The following is a 25,871-nucleotide window of genomic DNA, read 5'->3' as shown; positions in this document are numbered from 1 at the left end:
ATGTTAATACTATTGTTGCATAAAGCTAAGGGCTGGCTCCTTTTCAAAGATAAATTATTTTCAATGAATGAATTTGAGTAGTTTTCTATATTACTATCCATTACACTACATGAAATGAAGCCTTTAAGTGAAATATTTTAAGTTCTAAATGCCTACACAAGTGACGTTTCAAAAATTTTGACCTTATAATAAAAGTATACTTGATCATATCATATTGCTGCAAATAAACCCCAAAAAATGTTCAAGCACTGCAATCAAAGAAGACTAATATTTTGATAATATTATCAAACAACCTAATTTAACTTTAATCTTATGTACTGGTAATATTTGTTTTGTGTGTGTGGGGGGGGGGGGGGGAGGGCTGAGGATTAAAAAGATTATGATAAAAGAAAAGTAAACGTCACAGCTAAAAAAATCAAGATATATTGTATTAAAGGAAATTACAAAGGAATCATCAATATATATTATAAACAATCATAAAATGTATACATCTCAAGACCATGTAATGAGGTCCACCCTCTCAGGTCTCTTTAATGAACTACAAGTACTGCAAGCTTGTTAAGAGGGCTAGATTGTCACGACCATTTTTAGAATTCTGGTCGGTATAATGATCTTGTTGGGAAAAAGAGCTTTGTATGAAGAAATATATGAAAGATTTATAGCTAAAATATATTTCAAATGAATCAATATTTGTAAAATTATATCAAGATATGATATTAAAATGTATGCCACGTAATTATCCCACATAACAGACTAAGACTGCTGAGGAATGGACATTCATATACATATGTATACACATTTAACTATCAAAAGTAGAAAAATAAACTGATTATCAAAGACACTTTTTTATAATGATGAATATAATTGGGATCAGATCATCTATAATTGGGTATAAAGTATCACAATGATTGGTTAGAGAGCTACTTAATAGTCAACTTCCTCTGTACGTGGAGTACCCATAGGGACTCAGCAACAGAGGCACATGGTAGTGCTGGGAGGGGTCCTCAATGCGGAACACAACCTTAAATAGAGAACAATAAAATACACTTTACAATCAAGCATTAATTTTCAAATTGTGAAAAAAAATACATTCCCATTAATTATTCCTCTTCAGAAAACTTTTCTGTCAAATAGGTTATTGTAGCATCATCATTTTTTCACATCATTTACTTATAAACAAGATGGAGTTGTATTTTATATGTCAGAAACATTTGCTAAAAAGAAGTCCAAACGTAAAAGATTAGTTTCCCAGGCACCACTGCATGGTACATCCCCCCTACCCTTTTCAACTGAAAACTTGGTTCACAAGGAGAAGAGAGGTAACTCTTGGAATAAAAAACATTGTCTGTCAAATCAAATCTGATTCAATAAAATCAAACATTCCACATGTTCCACCAGCTCATTTTATTTGAAAGAACCATTTTAACAAGAGCTTGGGCTTTAGGTAGTGTCAATCAGCAATGTGACGTAGACCTGTCTATTTCATTGCTGGCCACTCAGTCATGGCTCTTTGAAATCAACAAGATGGAATTGTCTGGCTTTTGAGGAAGACTACGCAATCGGTGTATATTTCGCTTGAAACCAGCGTCATTTTAACTTGTTTTGACGCAAGAAATAGATAGTTACATCCTACTGAAACTCCAAGGCCTTGTTAAAATAGTTCTAAATTTGAGGACTAGCATTATGCTTTGAAAAATATGAAACTATCTGATCATTGGTTCATTGCTGTATTTTCTAATGATCTTAATCAGTTGAACATTTGCTTGTTAAGAAGCTACAGATCGAGTTACAACGTTCTAGATTGTTTCTGTATGCTAATGGAAGAAGAACTTTTATCATGTAATCCAAAGTCAATTTGACATAGTTAAACACAAATAAACACTTAGCAAAGTATCACTATCAATAATGAAAAAAAATCGATAACATTGCTTATTGTGGGGGAAAAAAAGCATAATACTGGTATATAACGTTAACAACACATTGTGATTTCATCAACATTGTAAACCGATCTTTACATTTTCAACACACAGTCTTTTTTTATAAGACAATTAAGAGGACATAAAAATTTCTGTCATATTTCCATTACGACTTATCATAATTGTAAATTCTAAATGGCACATACAAGTTTTGTTAGACTGTGGTTGATTACCTCTACATATGGATAGAAGCCTTTGACTCCAATGCTCTTGAAGTAACAGTCTGTGTCAAAGAATAGTTTGTACACAGCCCCTGCCTGAAGAGAGGAACTACTCAGGAAACCTCCACGGCCATCATTGGTTGTGGTACTAAAATAGAAGCAAACCAGAAGACACATTATTTAAGACACACTAAATATAAAGTCATTGTTATACATACATCATACATGTACATGTACATTATCTAATGAAATTAGATCTCTGCATAGATCTACTTTTACACACCTTTACTCCATTCAGAAGAACTGAACTGGGGACAAATCTTGCATTTTTCTACGTCTAAAGCATCTGGGATACTTTCATGTAAATCCCAATGAATTTTTTATTTTTAGTTGTGCATTTTAAAGGAGAAATAATTAATATTCAATTATTGAATGAACATCATTTGAACCATGAGGTACAGTAATTATGAATATCAAATAATTCAAGAAAATATGTTTCATAAATGTCATTAGAAAGAGTAGCATTCACATAACATTCTGATAGTACATGAAAGAGTGAATAAAGTCAAAAAACAATACTTACCCCCTTTCTATTTCCCTGAACTCTCCATTACCGGTCTGGATTAGTAGCACCATACTGATTCCACCGCCGGGGATACCACGCGCAGTGTCCAAGACATGGGTGGTCAGTGGTGGTACAACATTTCCACCACTCATGGTAATCTTTAAAGTGGTAAATAGCCTAATTAGATTAACATGTATAAGGCAAATATCAGTTTCAACAGTTCAATATCATAACAGCATAATACTTTAAAATTTTCTTTAAGATTTTACCAATTCAAATAAGACATGATAAAATATCAGAAAATGAAGATTGATAATGTATGGTTTAAATTCAAAAATATAAATGAGAAAAAAAGTGTAGAGACACGCAGATTAGATCTGTATCAATGTATTACACACACTATAGAGGAAATTCGAAATGCGTCTGCCGTCTGCAATCTCTAGAGTAGAAATATATTTGCCACTCTTTTGAGTATCTCTACAATATCAATTAGCCTACTTTATCTGACATTTCAAAATAATTACGTCAATTTCCCCGAGTTGTGTGGAGTTTTGCAAGTGTCCCGATAAAACAGAAAGTCGGTCTGTGGCGTTCATTCGGAATATCTTATTTTCACAAGGTCCGAATGAGATTTCCCGCGAAATTGAAAGAATTGAAAGAGATAGGTCGAACTTGAGAAAGAAATATGCCTACTCTAGCCGTTGTTCCTGAAACAAAAGAGAAATGTTGGTAATGTCTTTATTTAGTTTACTTCAAATATAGTAAATTAGGGGTTTTAATGAATTTACGTTACTTTAAGTAGGCCTACCAGAGACATAAATAACATTTATTATTGTTAGGTCTCTGTAAGTATCTTTTGCTCGAGATCAAATCGAAAAAGTGTGCTAGTGTTTTACAGCTGCTAGTTTCAGTGTGCAATCACCTAACAACGATGTCTGTAGATTCAGTGAATTATAAATAATTATAAGGAGACTGCAATTGTGTTATTAAACTCATATACAGTACCAACCAGACCAAATCCAACACCAACTCTGACCCCAAGGAAACCCCCAGGGTTATACTTTTTGGGGTAACTCATGATCTGCTTTTTAAAAATTATAGCATCCACTTGGTGTTTACTCAGGGTTTACTTTTGGGCTCCACTTAATGCACTGCATGAAGCATGTAGCAACTGCTTTCACGTTTTACCCTCTGTGTTCACTCATAGTCTACTCTTGATTTACTTTGGGTTTCACTCTGAGTCTGCTATGGGCTATAATGGCAAACCCGGAGTTAAACCCTGAGCAGACACCGAAAATAAAGCAAGGGTTTAGTTGGGGTCTACTTTCTGTTAGGTTGGGTCTGATCAGTACCGTAGGACAAGGACTCGTTCATAGTGGGTAAAATATATTTGAGACGAGGATCAAGGCTATATCAAACCTCTTAAAGATTTCTCCTTCACAAATGAATGTTGGTCCATAGTATCAAAATTGTTAAAAAAAAAACCCAGGAAAACAACAGATATTTCAGGCTATTATTATTATAAACATTATAAACATTATAATGTTTGATCTATATGCATGTACAAAAAAAAAAAAATTAACTGTGTATTGATTGAAGTTTCAAAACTAACTCAAAAATAACAATCCCCTCATATTAAAAAAATATTTATAAAATTTAAAGGCTTCCCAATGCAAATCTAACATTATGCTTTATCTTATTTTTGTCAAAATTAAGTCATAGGTATATAATATGGTACTTGGTGATATTTTTTAATCAAGCTTAAAATTTATTCTATACATCATACGTACCCTTTTCTATACTAACTCAGAAATTAGAGAGGAGGACAGACGGAAGAGAGACTGGGTATTGAAATGTTACTGTTACCTGTACATGAATGTTATGTAGAGAGAAGAGCATGCATTTAATCTACTGAACCCTTTTAAGGGAAATGAAGGAAATTGGCCAGGCATACATGTACATGTATTCAATTTCGGGGGGCAAATATGATTCAGAATTAATGCCTTGATTTTAGTCTGCATGCAGTTCTAAATTGATGAGCATGACAATTTAAGCATCATGCTTCATGCATGTACGTATACATGTACTTGCACCTGGCTTTTTTCAACTCAATTGTAAATGCATTGGAATGATACTAATTACAAGTACCCATTACATTGCAATAAGAATATATATAAGTTCCTTTCAACAATTTTTAAAAAAAGTATTTATGTAAATAGCTTTATTATGGGCTATGGGAAGAGATCCCTACAGGATTTTTATACTCTCCCTCTTGGCTGTGTCTGCACCAGAATGACTCAACGACCCGCATCCTTGTGTCTGCTCTCTTCTGATTGGCTGAGGCAAGTATCATATTTCAAAACATAGAGGATGAGCTTGTTTACATTTACCATGTGACTTTTTTCTGCGTGCTACAAATATTTCATGTTTTCTTTGTTCTTGAAGGAAGTCAGAGCTTTGGGAAAATCCAGTTAAAACCAGGTAATTTTATTCCTTTTTAATTAAAAAGCATCTGATGAATTAAAAAATGAAAATGTCAGATGAATTTAAAAAGGTATTCAGTTTTACCAACTGAACTTTTTTGGTTCAAATTGAAACAAAGACTCCTTCAGCGTACAGTAAATTAATTAGTATGATATTATGGGTTTGATTAATCATGGACTTTTTAAATCAATTTTACTATTTTTTATTAATTAGCAAAAAGAGTTTATTGATAAACCTTTTTTTGAAATCAGCATATTTAGTTACCATAAATTGGTCTTTGTTTAGAATAAACAATATTATTAATGGCACCATGTTAATTTTGTCTAGTGTCTTATTCCTGAGTTCAAATGATCATTTTTTAATTTAAATTAAATTGAATCATTTTAGCAAATATTTTTATGACTGAAGCAATGAGGTCAAACTTGATAGGAGTTAATGATTCTGAAAATGTCCCAACTTTGTAAATTGACACATCTTCAAAGCTTGAAACCTGTTAAGTTTATCAAAATAATTGGCTTTACAAAGTTGATTTACATAGAAACAGATTGGGGTTTGTAATTTGACATCAGCAGATGAATCATTTTATCTATCTGTAGATATGTTTTCAGGGTAAGTTGCAGATAAGAGACTTTGAATCATTAGAACAGGTTGAGCCAAAAGTTGATACTTGCAGACACTGTGTAGTCTCATTTGCTTTATCAGCATTTGTCATTGGAGCAAACAGCTCATGAGAGTATAAGAAATATAACTGTGAATGTAATACTTAAGTATTGAATCCTTATTTTTTGAAAGATATAGTCTCATAACTGCAACGGTGTGTGCATACAAATTGAATAACGCGCGTTAGCGCGTTATGAAAATTTGTTTGCACACACCGTTGCAGTTATGAGACTATATCTTTCAAAAAATAAGGATTTAATGCTTATATTTACATTTTTTTACCTGCTTGTCTTGTACGCAAATGTGAATTATACCTCAAAATATAGTATTATCCTATGGGTAAGTTCAAATTAATGGAAGAGCCACAGTAACAGCCACAAGCGTGATCTTTGATTTTCGCTTGTGACGTTGTATTTAGCAGCGTTAAACGTTTATGACGTCACAATTAAAACTCGTGATTAAACCTATTAGTACCCTGTCTGTGTTATGGTGCTATATCTGCGGTAGCTTTACATGCAAAATATATGAGGAATGTAAATATATGTATATATATATATTCCTCATTTTCAAATTTTGGGTTGATGCATCAACTTTTCAAGACTGATTTTGAAACTGGAGGTATGTGTTACCTTAATTGATATAAAGATACATGTATTAAAATACAAGAAAAATGCAGGTAGCTGATAAGTGTTCTTTATATTCTTATCTCTAACTATGGTATATCTAACATTATATAACTTCAAAATCCAAAGTTTCAACATTTTATTAATAATCTTGATAGCTAGATGCCTAATTATTATCCATGATCATGTGCAATTTGTTGAACTACGTATACATTAGTTAGAATAGTATTGGTAGATTTAGAGTAAAGAAGTTGAAGTTACATTGCCTTTAGTAAGTTGCGCTCACATCTAAACTACTGATATATTAGACATGAGTTACCTCAGGTTGTGATGTAGGGGTAACATTTGGTATGTTAAATGGCCAAACTAAAAAACACGTGCTGTGAGGTATCTGCCAATGACATGCATGAATACATCAAAGATATAACTGTACACTTCATTAAGGTTTCAACATTATAAGCCATTACTTTGAAGTTTGCATATAAAATGCAGTTAGATAAATATATAAGTAGATGAGGACAATCCTGCTCTTGCAAGCAAGAACCAGTATTTTTCATGCTAATTTGATTGCTGGTTAACATATTTATTGTTTTAATCTGAAGGTTGAGGATAAATTGTTTTTTAACAACTATGGATCAAAATATAAAACTTACCAAAACTGCTATGAACACACACCACTGACCAATCATGTTTCTTTTTGCCTCTACCCGAGAATATTAATGTATGTCTGTTCAGTGTTGACTTTGACTGACCTTCCATGTACATACAGACTATAGCTATAGGGTCAGTGTGCTAGCAATATAGGTAACACATGCTTATTGGACAGCCAGGCTCAAGTGCTTTGTTTACCCTCTTCATGAATTGCAAATTGCCAAATGTATTCCATACCTTGATCACTGTTCTTTATAGTGAATGTACAGAAATTCCATTAAAACCTTCGACTTAAGTTTCAAGGGTGTACAAGGTTTAAATTTTCTTCCTCTTTTGTGTGTCTGTTGAAATTAGTAAGACTTAGTGTTTTCTTTATGTTTCTAACAATGTGGGAGGATCAACATGACCTTAGTAGCCTGGAAATCGTTTTAAAAAAGTGACCCTCTGTAATTTTGCCTTCATTATACATGTAATTTAATATGATAAGAAGATGTCATTGAAATGATGTGTCCAAATTATAACTGAATGGTTTGCATTTTCTAAAAAGGATATTTAATGTATCTCAAGATATAGAGAGCTTAGCTGTTGTACTTTTAGATATACCGGTATAAGGAATACCTGACCCCTTACACCCCCCCCCCCCCCAAAATAACAAAAAAAAAAAAAAAAAAAAATGGTCTTCATCATTGTGGAAGCTTTAGCTTGTGCAAAAGATTTCATCGTGTTTTCCAGAAACCTTAAAAATCAGTCAGCTAGATCAGTTTTAGTCATTGATTATTATCTTCCTTAGATATAAAATTTTCTTACCAAGATATAGAAGTATGAAATTCCACCCTTTATATTTGTTTCTAGACAACAATTTTCAGAAAAATAATACAATTTTAAGAAAAATGTCATTGTGAATCATACAATATCTTGATTAATAAACGATTTCTTGATAAATGGATTCAGAGGAATTATAAATCCCACACCCGTAGCTTAAAATATGTAGACAATCCAGTAGTCTCATGGTTAGAGGATTTGTATTCAACAAGTCATGTAGGAAAACTTAACATGAATAAGTACATGTCAAATTTAATGTAGCAATTTAATGGAGGCAGCTGTATAAGTTAATTGACAATGATTTAGTGACTCCCACATGCAAATTAAACTACAAGACTATGTGGTCTTTATTAGTCTGGCTCACCTGTGTTTAACTTGTATATTTAGCAGGGCCCTAGATTATCTAAAAACCTGTAGATACTTAATCCACAATGTTCTATCTGCTGAAAGTCTAAGTCTACTTAGCTCTTGTCTGTTTCTCTGAATTTTGTTCTGTTTGCCAAGTTTTGAGATTATGCAATAAAACTTCAACAATGCATTCCTGACTATACTTTCACAAGCTAACAGTATAACAGAACACATTCATACAAGTATAGATAATTATTATTCTTCAAAATTCCAGCTGAAACAACTAGAGTCTGAAAATAAATGTTGTAAATACGCAGGCTAATGAACCTTATTAATCTTTCTTTTGATGACGGGTAATTGCTTTTGATAAAAAGGTATGTGGGATATGAAATTTGAAAGCCTTTGAAGTAAAGATAGAAACTATTAGATTATTAAAAGTACATCAGTGAAACTTAAAAGAGAGAAAGGACAATATGATGAGCAATGCATGGCCGTATATTATACCTCTCATTCTGCATTGATGGTGAAGGCTTTAAATGTTGGTCATCAAGGTCATAGTATATATTATTCACAGGACAAACCATGGTCATTTATTCAGTCAACTGAATTTTAACTGAAATTAAAGGTCTATGGAAAAGTGACTAATTTTTAACTGAAAGGTCAGTGGGACATTGACTCAATGACAGAGCTGTGTTAATTATTAACTGAAATGCCTGGGAGGGTGACTGAATGACAGGACTGTGTTAAATGTAAGGTCTAGGAGGGTGACTGGATGACAGGACTGTGTTAAATGTAAGGTCTAGGAGGGTGACTGAATGACAGGACTGTGTTAAGTGAAAGGTCTAGGAGGGTGACTGAATGATAGGACTGTGTTAAGTGTAAGGTCTGATAGGACTGTTAAGTGAAAGGTCTGAAAAGGTGATTGAATGACTAATGAATGACTACTAAATGACCGGACTGTGTTAAATGAAAGGTCTGAGAGGGTGACTGAATGATAGGACTGTGTTAAGTGAAAGGTCTGGGAGGATTATTGAATGACAGGGCTATGTTAAGTGAAAGGTCTTTGAAGGTGACTGAATGACAGGGTTATGTTAAGTGAAAGGTCTGGGAGGGTGACTGAATGACAGGGGGGTTATGTTAAGTGAAAGGTCTGGGAGGGTGACTGAATGACAGGACTGTGTTAAGTGTAAGGTCTAGGAGGGTGACTGAATGACAGGACTGTGTTAAGTGTAAGGTCTAGGAGGGTGACTGAATGATAGGACTGTGTAATGTGAAAGGTCTAGGAGGGTGACTTAATGACAGGACTGTGTTAAGTGAAAGGTCTGATAGGACTGTTAAGTGAAAGGTCTGAAAAGGTGATTGAATGACTAATGAATGACTACTAAATGACTGGACTATGTTAAATGAAAGGTCTGAGAGGGTGACTGAATGATAGGACTGTGTTAAGTGAAATGTCTGGGAGGGTGACTGAATGATAGGACTGTGTTAAGTGAAAGGTCTGGGAGGATTATTGAATGACAGGGCTATGTTAAGTGAAAGGTCTTTGAGGGTGACTGAATGACAGGGTTAAGTTAAGTGAAAGGTCTGGGAGGGTGACTGAATGACAGGACTGTGTTAAGTGAAAGGTCTGAGAGGGTGACTGAGTGACAGGACTGTGTTAAATGTAAGGTCTAGGAGGGTGACAGAATGACAGGACTGTGTTAAGTGAAAGGTCTAGGAGGGTGACTGAATGACAGGACTGTGTTAAGTGTAAGGTCTAGGAGGGTGACTGAATGATAGGACTGTGTTAAGTGAAAGGTCTGGGAGGGTGACTTTATGACAGGACTGTGTTAAGTGAAAGGTCTGATAGGACTGTTAAGTGAAAGGTCTGAAAAGGTGATTGAATGACTAATGAATGACTACTAAATGACCGGACTATGTTAAATGAAAGGTCTGAGAGGGTGACTGAATGACCGGACTATATTAAATGAAAGGTCTAGGAGGGTGACTGAATGACAGGACTATGTTAAGTGAAAGGTCCGAAAAGGTGATTAAATGACAGGACTATGTTAACTGAATGGTTTGGACAGTAACGCATTCACTTTACCAGGTACTTGACTGAATATTGGTATTTTATAAATACCAATAGACAAAACATTTCAATGTAATTAATATACAGGGTCATTCTAACTTTAAGTTTTTAATCCTAAGTTTTGTGAAATAATTGAAATAAATGTCGAGGTAATTTTAGGCTCTTTTTTCATTTTGCTCATCACTTAAAAAGTAGGAGGTCTGGTTTTCATTACTAAAATGAATGCTTGCATGTGCTTTAATATAATGTACAGGCCAAAACATCAATAAATGTAAAGCAATGTGTTATCAGATCTGCTTAATTGATGCTGATAAAAAAATTTAATTACTCATAAAAAAAGTGTTCACTGGAACTGTAAAAAAACTTCCATTATCTGAAAGTCTTTTTGCCTCTTTGCCAACCAAATACAAATGATATGCTGAAGTCTGTGCAATTCCAATATGTACTGAGGTTATATAAACAAGTTCATATAGTTGGTGGCCAATGCCTATCTTCACCATGTAAACAGGAAATCTCTCTTACCTTGTTTATTCCTTTGATAAAGTTACCCATGTTTATGAGCTATCATCAGTTAATATAATAAAATCTTATATATAATCCAGGAATACAATGTATCATGCTTTAAATTTCCATTAATACATTCTAGTATTAATAATAGTTGTGAATGCAAGAGTACCATAGCGACCATTATAGATATAATGGCATTGTGTAGAAAAGTTACAAAACTTATCAGTAAAGAAGTATTTATTCTGATAATGAACAGAATTATCTTTGCTGCATTTATTTACTAGAGGTCAAAAGACAAAGAAACTTGGCACGTTACACCTTCTTTGTTCTTGCTTCCAACACACCTTGTCTTTAATTCAGTGCATGTTTCAGGAACTTGTTTTATACTTTCATGATACTGTTTTATGTTATTAATCCAAGTTCATATCAAGATATTATTTTGGGGTTTTTTTGTGATTTGATTAAAAGGAGCTAGTTTAAATTATTGTGACCATGATTGTCTAACTAATTTGGGGTTTTGAATAAATATTTTCACTAAATTGTATGTGTACCCATATTATGCATATCACATCCATAATGTAGCGAATACAGTCACATTATCTAACAGCTTCATAATTGGAAAGCTATTTGGATTATTTTCAGTAATGAATTTACTTTGCGAATGGTACAGTGTATTACACATTAAGTATTTTAATAAATTTAATGATGAAATAAAAATGTACTCACATATGTAACATGGGTATTTAATTTTGAGTTAATTTTCTCCATCCCATGCATTTTTGATGAGTAGGGATCCAAATTTCACTGATATATATAAATTAGGCTCACAAACTCTTGTTAAAATGTATCGGTAATTCCTATATCGGCCCTTCTGTTTACTTTAGAAAATTCATTCAGTGTTGTCAAATCACTGAAAGAAAAGATAAGGGAACTTTTATTTGCATTTAGAGCTCTTAATACCTGCATGCAAGGATTTAGAAAAAGGTTCATTTAATCTGCAGGGAGGTTCAATGTCTGTGAGAAAATATATACATGTACATATGCCTCCACTCCTGTGGTAGCTATGATTTGGAGCACTGAACTATCAAACCAAGTAAAAGGTCCTTCACAACTTGTGGATTTTATCGAGACCGTAAATTGATTCTAATGTTATAAAAATTCAAAATAAAATACTGCATGGTTTTTTAAGAGGGCTGGATTGCCATTTTTAGGCTATATTTACCTCCTTAGTATAAAGAGTTCTGTATAAAGATAGAGGAAAATGCTCAAATTTTAAAGCTAAAATACTTGGATTTTTTCTTCACTAAATATTGCATCTGATGGCCAAAAATATCATGAGTCAATATTTAAGATATATGTGATGGTGAATTTGTTGACAACCCAGCCTCCTTCAAGGTTTAATGTTTATCCTCTTTTTAATTTGTTACTTATCGGTATTGACAAATTATTTACTCTGTCATTGAGTGAATAATCTTGGCATTCAGATGAATGTGTGATGTTTTCCAGAATTTTTTTTCTCTGAGATTGTCTTTTATGCGCAGCAATACCACTAATTGGTATTATACAAAGAACAAATGTTTTTGAAGTTTCTACAACAGTGGGGTAAAATTTCAGACGAAGTGCGAAGCAGTATCTTCTCAAAGTTTATAAACAAATGTCAGTGCACGTGCCTAGCGCATCTAAAAATAAAACCAAAACAAAGATGTTTTGACTTGATCCTAAGCATCCTTGAAGTTCATCATAAAAGCAGCACAGGATTATGTTTGGCATTTTGAATGGTTAAATGAATTAAGAATAGTTTGAAGTACTTGAGCTTCAGAACTAAAGTCTATGACCAACAAATTGAATTTTTTTGTAAAAAATATTTGGAAAAGAGTACGTATTAGATGTATTTAAAAAAAAATGCACCTGAATCTGTTGAACTTTAGCTATCTGTGTTTCACACGTTCTAAGCTCTGTGAGAAAATTCTGTTCCATATCATTGATCTTATCTCTTAAGATGACTGATTACAAATACCGGTAAACTACTTTGTGACAGCCTTTTTTTAAAAAACTCAGAATATTTGTTAAAAAGCAGAAACTGATGTTTACAATATAATATAAAATCTTTCAGATTTATAGCAGAAAAGAGTTCAGGGAATGTAGAGATTTTCTGATTTGCATCAACTTCTTCATCTCTGAGAAGATTTTGATAAAGTGAGAGATTTTATGATTTTGTTTTCTGGTTGTAGGTCTATTTTAAGAGATGAGTAATGGGGGTGGAGTATCCCTGGTACACACCAAGTCATGCAGCCTCTCAGAAGATGCACTGGCTTTACTTGAAAGTCTGCCAGGTAAATTATAGACTGAACACAAACTATTTCAAGAGGCTCATTGTTTTTCTGACTCAAATATGTAGACAGAAACTGAAAGAAAAGTCATTCCAGAAAGGTCTAAACTCTTCCAGTAGATCTCAAAGATATTTATCATTAAATTATTATTTGGTGATACATGTATCAGTTTCTCAAACAAGATTTTTATGTTTATCAAAAATATTTTTTTAAGTTCTCCTTTCGTGAGCTAATAATTTTCAGATATGACCAAATGATTAATTTTAAAATGGAAATGCTATCAGTGATATTGCACCTGCATAGCTTTTACAACAACCAGAAAAATATAGATTTTATCACTAAACATCGTGAGAAATGGAATTTGCATGTATTTATCATGGCTATATTATATACTCTCTTAATAATTGATTATGATTTGATATCCATTTTCTGCGTTTGTTTGTAGGATTATTTCGTAGAACAGATGGGAAGTTTTTGAGTGAGTATGTTTTTCGAGAACAATCACATGCTCTGACTGTGTTACATGGCCTCAATGAACAGAGGAAATCAAACACACTTTGTGATGTCATAATTTGTGTGGAAGGCGAACAATTTCCATGCCACAGGAACATACTGGCTGCCTGCAGTCCCTATTTTTTGGCAATGTTTACAGGTGAAGCCATAAGCATTCATTTATGTCTGCGATACATTTCCAAAAGAAAATTCCTAATTTATTACCCCTCCTCAGTTGCATGAATGTATACATACACATCACTATATAATGTAAAGGTGCACAATATTCCCATACCAAGAGATTGTTTCTGTAAATCTAGAGTTACCTCTCTTTGTTTTACTAAGGAATGCATGGTTTGCCCATTTTCCAATAAAAGCATGACTTTAGGACTGAAAATTGATTGATAGATTTAATGCCTCACTGGAAAGTTCTCTAGAGTAGCTAGAACATCAATTCTCCACAAATTGTGACATTGTCAGAGTGTGTTTTACATCATGCATGACTACCCTCATTTTTTAAAGCATGCACAATATATATATATTGTTTGAGTGTGAAATGGTAGTCAAAGAAGTTCTTGAAATAGCTTTTGCAGATACTCTGTAATATTTTCTATAAACCGAAAGCTTGCTTAATTTAAATTTAGTTTTCCCTTTGTGCAACTTGTTGCAGAGGGGATTGAAGTATTTAAAATAGCTTTAGAACTGTGTTTGTGTGTAAGTATGTAAGTGGGTTAATAGTGCCCAAAAGCTTGAGGGCAAAATTGAAAGAAAACCATAGCACTTATAGTTAATAAACTTTGCATACATCTTAAGCATTATAGTGAGTCATTCATTTCCAAAGTTAAAAGGTAAAATATTTCTCAAGAAATCCGAAATTATGGAGTATAAACAGCTCATGAGAGAGTGCTCTGCTTAGAAGTACTTATGCTTTGCTTAAATTTTTTAAAAATGCATTATATAGTTAATAAATAAATAGCAATTTAAAAAGTTCACCAGGATATGAAGTTGGTTGGTCACTTGATCAAATCCGGTGAAGCTCGAAGGGCTTCTCAGCAGATTTGATCACATTTTTGATATTGATGTATATTACTTATACATGTATTTACGCTTGTAAATGATGAATCGTTTTAGAACTGTTAAAATAACTGAGATTTTATTTTTACAATAATCCAAGCAACAAGCGATAAGCGTGTGCTATGATAATTGTGATGTCATGAAAAGTTCATACAGAATTGAACGTTTTCGCTATTCTATAGGTTCATATAAGGAAACATATTTGCAAATATAAATACATGCTTTTAAACCTACCATACCTCTTGTCCAGAACTGTTTACTTAAGTAATTATTGCATTATATGGTACATGCTTTAATTGAATATGGGATAATACTTTTGTACAATGTATCACAGTACAATATACCACATGTAATGTTCATGTACATGTAGTACCAGTACATGTAACCATTCATAAGTCCTTATACAAAAAAACATTTTGTGGTATTAATCAATTTGTATAATGTATTACAGGAGAAATGAAAGAGAGTAGAGAGAAAGAGATAAAAATAGATGGAATGTCTCCGGACATCATGAAACAGCTGGTGGACTTTGCCTACACAGCAGACATATCCATAACACAGGAAAACGCCCAGCAGCTTTTATCTGCTGCTAACCTGGTTCAAATCCACACCATCATACAGGCTTGCTGTAACTTCCTAGAGGGAGAAATGGACCCCAGTAACTGCCTTGGGATCCACTGCTTTGCAGAGGCACATGTCTGTGACGAACTTAGCGAGAAAGCAAGACAGTACGTCATTCAGCACTTCACCCAAGTTGCCAAACAAGAGGAGATCTTGCTGCTCCCAAAAGAAAAACTGATTGAATTCATCAGTCAGAATGACTTGAATGTTGGTACTGAGGAGGTGGTGTTTGATGCCATACTCAGATGGGTGAAGCATGACCCCAAACACAGGATTCCTCAGTTGGCAGACGTGCTACAGTACGTCCGTCTGCCACTTGTCAGTCCATACTATCTGTTTGACAAGGTGGACTCAGAACATCTTCTGATGACGGCACCAGGCTGCAGACCTTTTCTGGATGAAGCCATGAAATATCACATCCTTAAGGTGAAGAAACTTAATTTTAGAAAAAAATTAATGAAACCATTTTGATTGAAACAAAACTTGAAGCTTGAGAAAATATGTTCCATCTGTGTTTTCAAAGGTTTAGGCTTAAAAATTTGCATCAACAAGCTGTGGTTGACATAGCCATATCATTATTAAAACTTCAGGGAAAAAATGAGTTACTGGTACACTTTTGAGCATTTGTGATAATAATGAGAAATGATGCAACTCATCAAAGAGATAAAGTTAGGTTTCCATTGTGCCTGGATCTCTCTGACTGCACAGTCTGACAACCGTGTCCAGATTTGGATCTTTGGGCCCTAAATGTCAGCTGCACAATCATGCACTGTGCTCTGATAAATATCACAACTGTCCCTAGGGAATTTATCAAAGTGTTTCATGTGGTGCCTGTAATTATTTAAAGATAACACAGAATTTGTTGTTTTAATTTAGAAAAGTTAAATTGAAATTTTAGAATATGATTTAAGAGATATGATTCACCACCATGATTGTTTCTCTCAGGATTCACTTAGAAAATGAAAAAAAGTCCTTAAGAGCATGTCTACGAGAAAACCATGCAAAAGGTGGTGGGAGCAAGGTTCTCTGATCAACTTCATATTTTGTGTGTAACAGTGTGCATCTATATGAATTAATTTGCCATAAAAAAAATTTTGATGTGGTCAGTCTAAACTTGGTTCTGCAGCACTGTTACTAAAAATAGCAATTTGACCCTTTTAAGAATAAAATTTTGTATAATTCACCAAATTATTGTTAAGAATTCTGAGTTTAGTTTAAATATGAATTCAAAAAGTCATTTAGAGTTAACACTAACAAGGTACACTTGTGTAATTCATTTTGTGAGAAATCCCATATATTCTTTCTGTTAAGTGCATATAGGTCACAAATCTGGCATGTTTCCAACTTTTTGTAAAATTGTGAAAATATACATTTTTTAAATGCTTAAAAGTCAGAAAATGGCACTTTAAATTCACTAAGTCTGTTTCTAGTTATATAAGGACATTTATCTTTACAATATATCAAAAATCTGTCTTTGGACTCTCAATAATATTGCAAATATATTGTCTTAAAGTTGGACATTTTTCTACTTTTAAAACTCTCCAGAATCTGTAGTTTGGCATTAGCTTTACATAGTAACATGTATATTATGGGGAAAAAACAGACATATTCGCGAGCCAAAAAAAATCTTACTGAACTGAAGGATTGCTTCAACACGTTTCAGTTATTTTTTTTAAATCAATGTCATTAAAACACGAGAAATCATGGGAAAATGGGAATTTGAATATACATGTAAGCTGAAGTGGACTTATTTGCCAGTGCTATACATTAAGACAAGCAGAGTGCCCATTATATACACAAATGAATAATTACAGGGGAAAAACTACAAAATTCAAAGTACTGAAATACTTAAAGCCGGGCTCTTTTGGTGTGTATTGTGTAATTTTACATATTGTTTACCACAGATTGACAATCTCTCCCCCCCTCTCTCTCTCTCTCTCTCTCTCTCTCTCTCTCTCTCTCTGCGTGTATTATGTATTGATCTTTTCATTTTTATACTTGAACTAGTGATTTTTTAATTCAGGACGGTGGACCAAATTTCAAAGCCCCCCCCCCCAAAAAAAAACAACAAACAAACCCCCCCCCCCCCCCCCTCTAAAACAAGCAAACAAACAAAAACAACAAAAGGATCACCTCCATGAGAAAAAAAAATGATTAAACATATCTTTGTTGAATTTAACAGAATATTTTTAAAAATGTGGAAGTGGTGTGGTATCAATTGCCAATGAATGTCCATCACATTAAATGATCATAGAATAAGGTAGATTTGGTAATTATTTTTGTCCGACAGTATAAAGGATTGAACTTTTATTGTTTGAGGGGTAGAGGGAGCCGATATCAAGCCTGAAAAAATGTTCATAAAAAATATGATACATCATAAATTACGCTTAAAATTAGTAAATATCAGCAGAATATCAGCGTAATATAATATAGAGACACATTTTATTAGCATTTCATTTTTTCAATTTTTTTAATCACAAGACAATAAGAGAGTGTAAAAAATTTGGCTTTTTTATTAGACTGCTTCATAACTCTGGGACCAGGTCTTCTTATGATGTGTTATAATTAAATAACATCCCAAATAAAAATCTCACAAAAACAAGTTATGATGTCTATTTTAATATTTGGGATAACTTTTTTATACCGGTAGTTTATGTTTATATTCATATGTGGTTTTCGCAGGTTGAGATCCCCGGGGGAAAGGGTAACCTAACATCTCATTTTTTCCTTTACAACTATAGTTTAATTTTAAGAAAAGGTACAGTCGTTTTACCGGTAACGAATCAATATGCGGTTTCGTCGTGCATGCGACTATTATTATCGGAATTCCAAATGTTTTTATTTTTGTTTAATTCACATTTCTTTGTCCTTCTAAAATGTAGTATCAAACTTCCGAAAATATAAAGGATGAATTACGGAGATAGTAATTTCAACACCCCCTCCATTTTCCTAGTTTCGAATTCGTTTTCCAGTATCGAATCAAGTGCCTTCTATTACTTCTGACCTAATATTTTGAGGCGAATTAATTTCAAAAATGTACTAGAGGTACATGTTAATAGACTTATAAATGAAGAAAGAAAAATAATTGTGGGAATATGTCATTTAAACAAATAATATGATCGTTATTTTTATCATACCGTTTTCCTGTCAAATTGAAACTGGACTTAATTAAACAGTTTTCATTTGCGTTACTTTATGAAATTGAATTTTCATGAAAACACTCTATAATAGTAATTGATGATAAGTAATTGTCATTTGCCTTTGTTTTGCCCGTATATATATCAATATATCCAGCGAAATAATGCCTCTATTGCAGTGAACCGTAACTAGGAAAACTACACGTGGTTCTACATGTATTTGAGGTCGTAATTTCATTCAAAGCTCCATTATTATTTAATATGATGCATTATCTTATTAAATGGATTATAATTACTAATTATCCACCAAATAGGGTCAATAACAAACTTATTTTCATAGTTAGGTTTATTTGTTTTTACACTTTCGTTTTTTCTGCCTTGCATTTCCGGCAGCTCATACCTGGGTCACCTTTTTAATTTGTAAACAATTCGGTAAATAATTGTGCAAATGTCAAATAACTTCACACACTGATAGAATATTTATTTCTGTATTATAATTACCTAGCTAGGATTTTTTAAAAGCTTACCTTCGTCTTTTAGCAATATTTTTTTTCTAAAAATTATTCGATACTGGCAAATATTCGTTACCGGTAAAACGACTGTACAAACTTTAATTTTTTCCAAGAGGAGATCAACTGCTAATAGAGAGGTAGGGAGTAGACCTCTCTAATAATTTCAGATGTACTTACTGTGTTACATTCTCAAGAACTTAAAAAACCCTGGCCCCCTCCCCGTCATTTCAAGATTCCATGAAGTCTAACCTTAACATCTAAAGGGTACTTTTTAGATGGCCAGTGAAATGTACACGTATAGAAATGTGATGTCTATTGCAACAGACTCCGATGATAACGATGAAAAATTGCACGAGGCATTCCTAGTGAATTCCAAATTATTTCAACATAGAAATAATAATCTTAGTGTGACCAGGCTACGCTCAGGTCATACCCCATTATAAATTAAATCTTTGTAAGAAATCAGTTCTCGTTTTTGTGGATTTTTTCGAGTAAAATATGATAATCTGTGAATGAGATTATCTTGGAAAATTTCCCCTTCATCTATTTTAATTGTACTTCTATCACAAGTTTGTATATTTTGATTAAAATTTCGTCCAAATGTGCTGCTTAATTATATCGGGACAGAAAATAGCAGTTTATAGACTAGATACAAGTCTCCATCAAACTTCAATATGTGATATAGTGAATAACACTAACAAGATGGGGCAATTTTTGTGCAATTAAAATCATTCAATATCATAACATAATATTATATATTAACAACACTCACAGCATTTCTCTTACACATGTAGTCTGAACTTGAACTTGTATAGCTTTGTCAACATTCTGACTAGTTTACCTTCTCTACAGAAGAGCGCAACAGGGGAGACAATTCTAACAGTAGTAATGAAATGCAAATGTAATGAATAAGATTTCTATGAGAAACAATGAAATCCACTAATTTTTTTTTAATTAAAAGCAAAATAGGGTGGGTTTGTTCATGTTTATTTACAAATATTGACTTCAGTGGATTAAAATCGCTTATAAAATAGAATTTCAAAAACCAACAAATTTTTATTTTATTTGAAAATGGGATGTTTTTGTTAATTTATAACTTTTTAGTCCTTGAGAGTCCAAAGATGGATTTTACATATTTGTAACAATACATCAAACAGTTTCTTATTAACACAAAATTTCAAAAAATGATGTGCCATTTTCTGAGAAATTCTTTCTGAAAAACTGACAAAAATGTATAATTATCATTTCTTGGCATCCTGCCAACATTTACACCCTTGGGACTTCATGGTGTAAATATATATATGAAAAAAAATATGCAACAATTAAAGGTTTGAACTTCCTCTTTAAGAATATAGTCTTATTTTTTTCAAACATTGTTTATACATTTTGTAATTAATTACTGAATTTGACAATTTTTCTCTTAACTTTTCTGGATTTTAGAGGCTAATTAACCAGAATGCAATACTGGCCGTTACTATAAATAGAAACATCCAGTGCAAAAACAAACATCATATATCTGACTCTAGATGGGTATCCTTTAAATCTATGATAAAATTTTGTTCATTCTTGAGACTTGCTGCCGCAGCTTTTTTCCATATTTGCATGGTTTTCTCGTAGACATGCTCTTAAAAAACAGCAAGAGTGCATATACAGTCAAACTTTGTTATCTCGAACTAGATGGGACTGTTTAAAAACTTAGAGATAGCCGAGTATTGGAGATATCGAGGGTTAAATACTTACAAAATTAGTAGTTTGGACTTACAAATCACTTCGACATATCCAATTTATTGGAGATATCAGTGTTCTAGAATTCGAAGTTCAACTGTACATGTACAGGTATCGGTACTTTTGAACATTTGATAGCGAGCGCTTCGCGCCGGCGCTGTGCGCCGGCGCGAAGCGAGCTCTACCAGCAAGGCGTGTGTGAATAGAAAATTCGGACTATAGTTGCACATTCATTCAACGGATTTTTTTGGCGTCAGTAAATCGTACCAGTAATGCATCGTTTTAATCGTCCCAGTAGTTCCCTGTAATCATGGCAATTTTTATCACTTCACACTCTCACGAGAATCAGCAAGACAAATTTAGACAGTAAAAACAATAACGATGTAAGCGACATACAGTCAATGTTACCTCTAAAGTTCACCTCAGTACACTTTCAATCAAAAATAATCGTGTGACGTCACAAACGTTTACACATTGATCCGATATATTTTTTCGGAGTCAGTAAATTTTGACCCACAATTCATAGTACCAATGGTTTCCAACCTCACGTTCCAACATCACGTTCTCCCGAGAATCAAAGTAAAACCTTTGAAAAGCTTATAAGATGTGTAATTTTAAGAACATCATGCTTTTTAAGTAAATAAAACAGTATACTTCGCATACTTTTATTTCTCAAGGGAATTTTAAAGAGTAAGACGACACTTAACCAACGTCAGCTTTGACGTCACAATAAGCACTGATAAGGGGAAATTACTCTAATTGAAGTTATTGTAAATCTGCTGAAATGACCAAAATCCTCTCAAAATCTTGCAAAGGCTAAGATAAAGAACAGCTGACGAATAAGGACATTTCTTCAGATACAGGAAACAGTTGTAAATTGCACTTATTTGGATGAATGCTCACAAATATTTTATTCACTATAATTACGGTAATTTCCTGAAACGTAACGTTATACGGAGCAGCGCCTTTTTTTAAAGGGGGTGGGTGGGTGGATGACAGCCTCATCCAAAAAATCTTTGCAAGCAAAAAGAAAAATAAATCATGAAAATTCTAATCCTTCAGCTCTTTAGCAGTTCTATGGTTTCTTTATTTTCACTTCCATTTATTACATGCGGGGGGGGGGGGGGGGGGGGGGGGGGGGGGGGGGGGGGACAACACCATGTTCTTTTAACATGATAAGCAAATATTTTAAGCGTAAACTAAAAATAAAATTAAACATTAATTATAATATTTTTTTAAGTGGAGGGGCAAATCCATGGTAAGTCGATTTTCTATGTATAAATTGACAAAAATGAAAAAAAATTTAGCATGGGGGGAGCTCTATGATGAGTCAAGTTTTATATGTAAGTTTAAGAAAAAATGTCTACTGCAAAAAAAAGGGGGGAAATCAATCAATCAGTCATAATCACAATCACTTTAAAAGAGGAGATGCAGTGCAATGAATATTTATATATTAAAATCTTTATTATTTAACAACATTGTACATGAGATTAAACTATTGTTCTACATATAAATAAATAAATTATAACAAATCTTATAAACTATGAATAATGAAAATTTACTGAAAAATAGGTATGTTTTATTTTTTGGCATTCAAATTTCACGTTGTTAATTTTATTTTATTAATTTATTATAATTCATTGTTTGATCACATGCTGTGCTCGCCCCAACGGTCGCACCGTAAAACATATTAAAGTTAAAATAAGAACTTTATCTTACTTAAATGAATCTTTTTGTTACAGGACAGGAGAATGGAGATGCTGTCCCCGAGGATGATACCCAGACAGTGCATGGCTGTGGAGACAGTGGTGTACATCACAGGGGGTGAAATCTACAATAAGAACTATTTGAACTGTGTGGAAGGTTACAATCTGGAAGGGGGAACTTGGGTCAAACTGAAAGACTTGCCTTTCTCCCGATGTCATCACTGCGCTGTTGTCTCGGAAGACATGCACATGTACATTGCTGGTTAGTTCAGGGGTTCAATATCATAGATATTGGAATCAAGATTGAATTATGTAACAAAAAGCAGGGTAGACTGTAGTAACAAAACTTTTAGGATAAGGAATTTATTTTCTATTGTTGATTACAACTGTGTTAGAGCTTTTGAGATTTAGATCAAAAAGCATTTTCAATCAAGGATTAAGCAGGGTTTATTGTAAATTATTTGCAGGAGGATATAACAAAGAAAATGTAGTGGTAAACAATGTCATGAGGTATGAGAGATACCTAGACAAGTGGATCAAGGTAGCCTCGATGAACACACCCAGAGCCAAGCTTGGGATGGCTACTCTGGATGGCTACATATATGCCATTGGAGGATACGACGGAACCTCCAAACTGTGCTCTGTAGAGAGGTATTGTCCACAGACAAACAGATGGACCTATGTGTCTCCCTTGTCACAGTCCGTGGCCAAAATTGTTGCAACTTCTCTGAATGGATATCTGTATGCTGCTGGTATGCTTGTTTTTTTTTTTCATGCAAAATTGATCTTTGATATAACAGATTTTGGAATTACTTATTTCTTGAATCACATTATTTGATTAAGCATGGTGTCAATCTGTCTGTTCATCTAACAAAAGGAGGTTTAAATAGATTCTTCTGAGGAGCCACATGTAGAATGCAGTAATTTTCAAGAGGAATTTTACTTACTTTTGCATGGTATTTTTATTTTTTATTGATTTGACCAGTCTGAGGAAATATTTAGAACTTACTCATATATTTATAGTTTGTATATATATATAGTTAGTTGGCTATGTGAGTCAGAGATCAGAGTTTGAAATTGTTGCTCAGCTGAGCAATGTGACCCATTCATCTCTTGTTAGATTCATGTAAAAAAAACAAATATAAAAGAGTTTAAAATCTCTTTTTCTGTTGACAATTAATGGTATTCTGATTTTGAAGGTGGAGTAGCTGATCCCTCTGGTCACTGTGTGAATACTTTCCAAAGATACAGCCCAATCAATGATATGTGGGAGCAGGTACATTAAAATAAATGTATTATTTTCACAATTGGATTACACTTACGGTAACTTGAAATAACACAAAAATATATATCCATATTTCCTTAGAAATACATGTAAAACAAAGTTTGAACAGCATAATTCGTTTTGACAGCTGTCCCCAATGCCAGCTGCAAAAGCACTGAGTGGTTTGGTACCAGTGAAGGGGACACTGTATGCAGTGGGAGGAATACTGCAGAACTCCTACGCCACCAGAGAACTGATGTCCTACAATATCGAAAGAGACACATGGACCATGCTGCCTCAGATGAAAGAAGTCAGATACGATCCCGGTAAGCAAAAAAGAAAAAACCCATTGGTAATGAACTCAAAAACAGAAAATTTTTATGTTCAAATGAGATCTTGAAATTGCCAAAGACATTCTTGTCAGTTTCCAAAGGTTTGATTTTGTATTTTGTGAATTCTTTGGTAAAATCGTCAAAACAAACTAAAAAGTGGGGGGTTTTTCTCTCAATATTTTAGGTGTTACAACCATTGGTAACAAGATTTATGTGTTGAGTGGACATAATGGAGAGAACTCCTTCTTCTCCAGTATTGAGGTGTATGACACAGAGACTACCAGGTGGTCAGAGCTTCCTATCCTGACTCTTCCGTATGGGAGGTGCAGATTTACTTGTGTTGCTATGGACACCAAACAAGCGTGACCCAGAATTGGTTTGATTGTACATATGTACATGCAAATACATTGAACTTTTTGTAAAATTATGTACTGTGTCAATCTGTTGTTAATTGGCATATTTTACAAGCTTCTTTTTTGTGTAAAAATGCTAAAATGAGCATAATTTGTAAATACATTTCGTAAATAGCACAGTGTGATAGTGAAATATTTGACTTGGTGATATTATATTGAGCCTGTGATAAGCGAATGTGCTGTGCAATATCCTCCTTTGATATTATGTGCTCTTTCAAATCATAAGATATAGTAATTTTGTATATACTTGTATGTGTATAGACTTTTAATGTTGTAAATTAAGATGCACATAGTTCCAAGAATTCACGTTATACCATATCTATTTCATTCCATCTTTCCCGTTGCATATTTTGGGAATTTGTATCATGTCAGTAAATATATAATCATTATGTAATTGCGCATAAATTTTCATAATTTCAAAACACTTTTTTTAGTTTTTAGAGTTCCCTCAACACAATTAAATGGTTTTGTTTTGTTCAGATCTGAAATTTTGAATAAAACATTTAAATATTATATTATAAACAAAAGTTTTATTTGTATGTAGACTTAAAATACTTTAGGGTTTGATAAATGTACAATTTAGGTCTATCAAATACATATATACAAATTTTGATGATATTTTCCTAAAAAAATGAAGCAATATCTGTGATCCTACAATATTATTGTAGAAAACTGATTAAGGCTTATACATTTTAAATTCGTGTTTAAATGTATATTGTGAAAACATACTAAGATTTGTGAATTAAGTAAAACATACTTTGTAATCATCAAGATACACGTATTTAATTGATATCCATGGACCCCGCAAATGGTTTGCAATGTGTTGCAATTGTCTGCTCATTCATGTTTTAGACTGGCATACGATGGAGACGTTTTCTGAAATGGTTGTGCTGAAGAAAGATACATTCCATGCGTGAAGTGAAATCATTTTCATTACACTTAGAACCATTAGTCAGGCTGTTCATCCATGCACATTGTAGCTGCAATAAAGTTAGCCTGTACTATGTACATTGTTCAAGCAATAAAAGTTAAATGTTGTATATCTAGTTGTGTTTACTGGTAATGACTTGGATATTTACTTTCTCCAACAAATTCATTGGGTTGTGCATACTACAGATATTTGCCAGCAGTGTTTAAACAGTAAATGCAACTGTTTATTGCAATAAAACAGGTTAGGAGTAAGGTCACTTCTTTGTTTAAAATTATGCGAATGCTTGCTACAGTTTGGTTGTAACGTTAGAACCCATGGAGACAGATATTGAGTGACGGATTTGTCATTTAGCCCTCCATGTGTGTGCGAAGTACCGGAAAGTTCCATCTAATGTAACAGCTGAACAATGCATTCATGCACACCAATATCTGCTGCAGTTGCACAATCGATGCTTGCGGGAAATTAC

The 25,871-nt window shown here is 33.3% G+C and overlaps 2 protein-coding genes across 11 annotated transcripts; one reads left to right on the top strand and one right to left on the bottom strand.

The window, feature by feature from the left end:
* Positions 1-409: 409 nt before the first annotated feature.
* Positions 410-11,753, bottom strand: LOC128192682 (5-hydroxyisourate hydrolase-like). Of its 7 annotated transcripts, none has more exons than XM_052865566.1 (5): positions 7,123-7,275; positions 6,789-6,860; positions 2,721-2,860; positions 2,150-2,285; positions 410-1,021 (listed from the first exon to the last, which is right to left on the bottom strand). In XM_052865566.1, exons 1-5 carry the CDS (start codon positions 7,156-7,158, stop codon positions 932-934), a joined length of 474 nt encoding a protein of 157 aa, XP_052721526.1. In that variant the 5' UTR covers positions 7,159-7,275; the 3' UTR covers positions 410-931. The 7 variants fall into 7 exon arrangements, with proteins under 7 accessions (XP_052721526.1, XP_052721525.1, XP_052721528.1 ...); XM_052865565.1 differs by having other exon boundaries at positions 6,789-6,835; positions 7,123-7,243; XM_052865568.1 differs by lacking the exons at positions 6,789-6,860; positions 7,123-7,275 and adding an exon at positions 11,595-11,753.
* Positions 3,348-25,520, top strand: LOC128192681 (kelch-like protein 3). 4 transcript variants are annotated; one of them, XM_052865561.1, is made up of 11 exons: positions 3,348-3,431; positions 4,922-5,044; positions 5,148-5,183; positions 13,100-13,201; positions 13,644-13,850; positions 15,216-15,811; positions 22,502-22,727; positions 22,933-23,217; positions 23,665-23,741; positions 23,878-24,055; positions 24,246-25,520. In XM_052865561.1, the coding sequence occupies exons 4-11, from the start codon at positions 13,114-13,116 to the stop codon at positions 24,425-24,427; spliced, it is 1,839 nt and encodes a 612-aa protein (XP_052721521.1). In that variant the 5' UTR covers positions 3,348-3,431; positions 4,922-5,044; positions 5,148-5,183; positions 13,100-13,113; the 3' UTR covers positions 24,428-25,520. The 4 variants fall into 4 exon arrangements, with proteins under 4 accessions (XP_052721521.1, XP_052721523.1, XP_052721522.1 ...); XM_052865562.1 differs by lacking the exon at positions 4,922-5,044 and having other exon boundaries at positions 3,409-3,431; positions 5,152-5,183; XM_052865563.1 differs by lacking the exons at positions 4,922-5,044; positions 5,148-5,183 and having other exon boundaries at positions 3,349-3,431.
* The last annotated feature ends 351 nt before the right edge of the window (positions 25,521-25,871 follow it).

Source organism: Crassostrea angulata, chromosome 7, assembly GCF_025612915.1.
Source record: "Crassostrea angulata isolate pt1a10 chromosome 7, ASM2561291v2, whole genome shotgun sequence".
NCBI lineage: Eukaryota > Metazoa > Mollusca > Bivalvia > Ostreida > Ostreidae > Magallana > Magallana angulata.
This window is presented reverse-complemented; position numbering and strand designations above follow the sequence as displayed.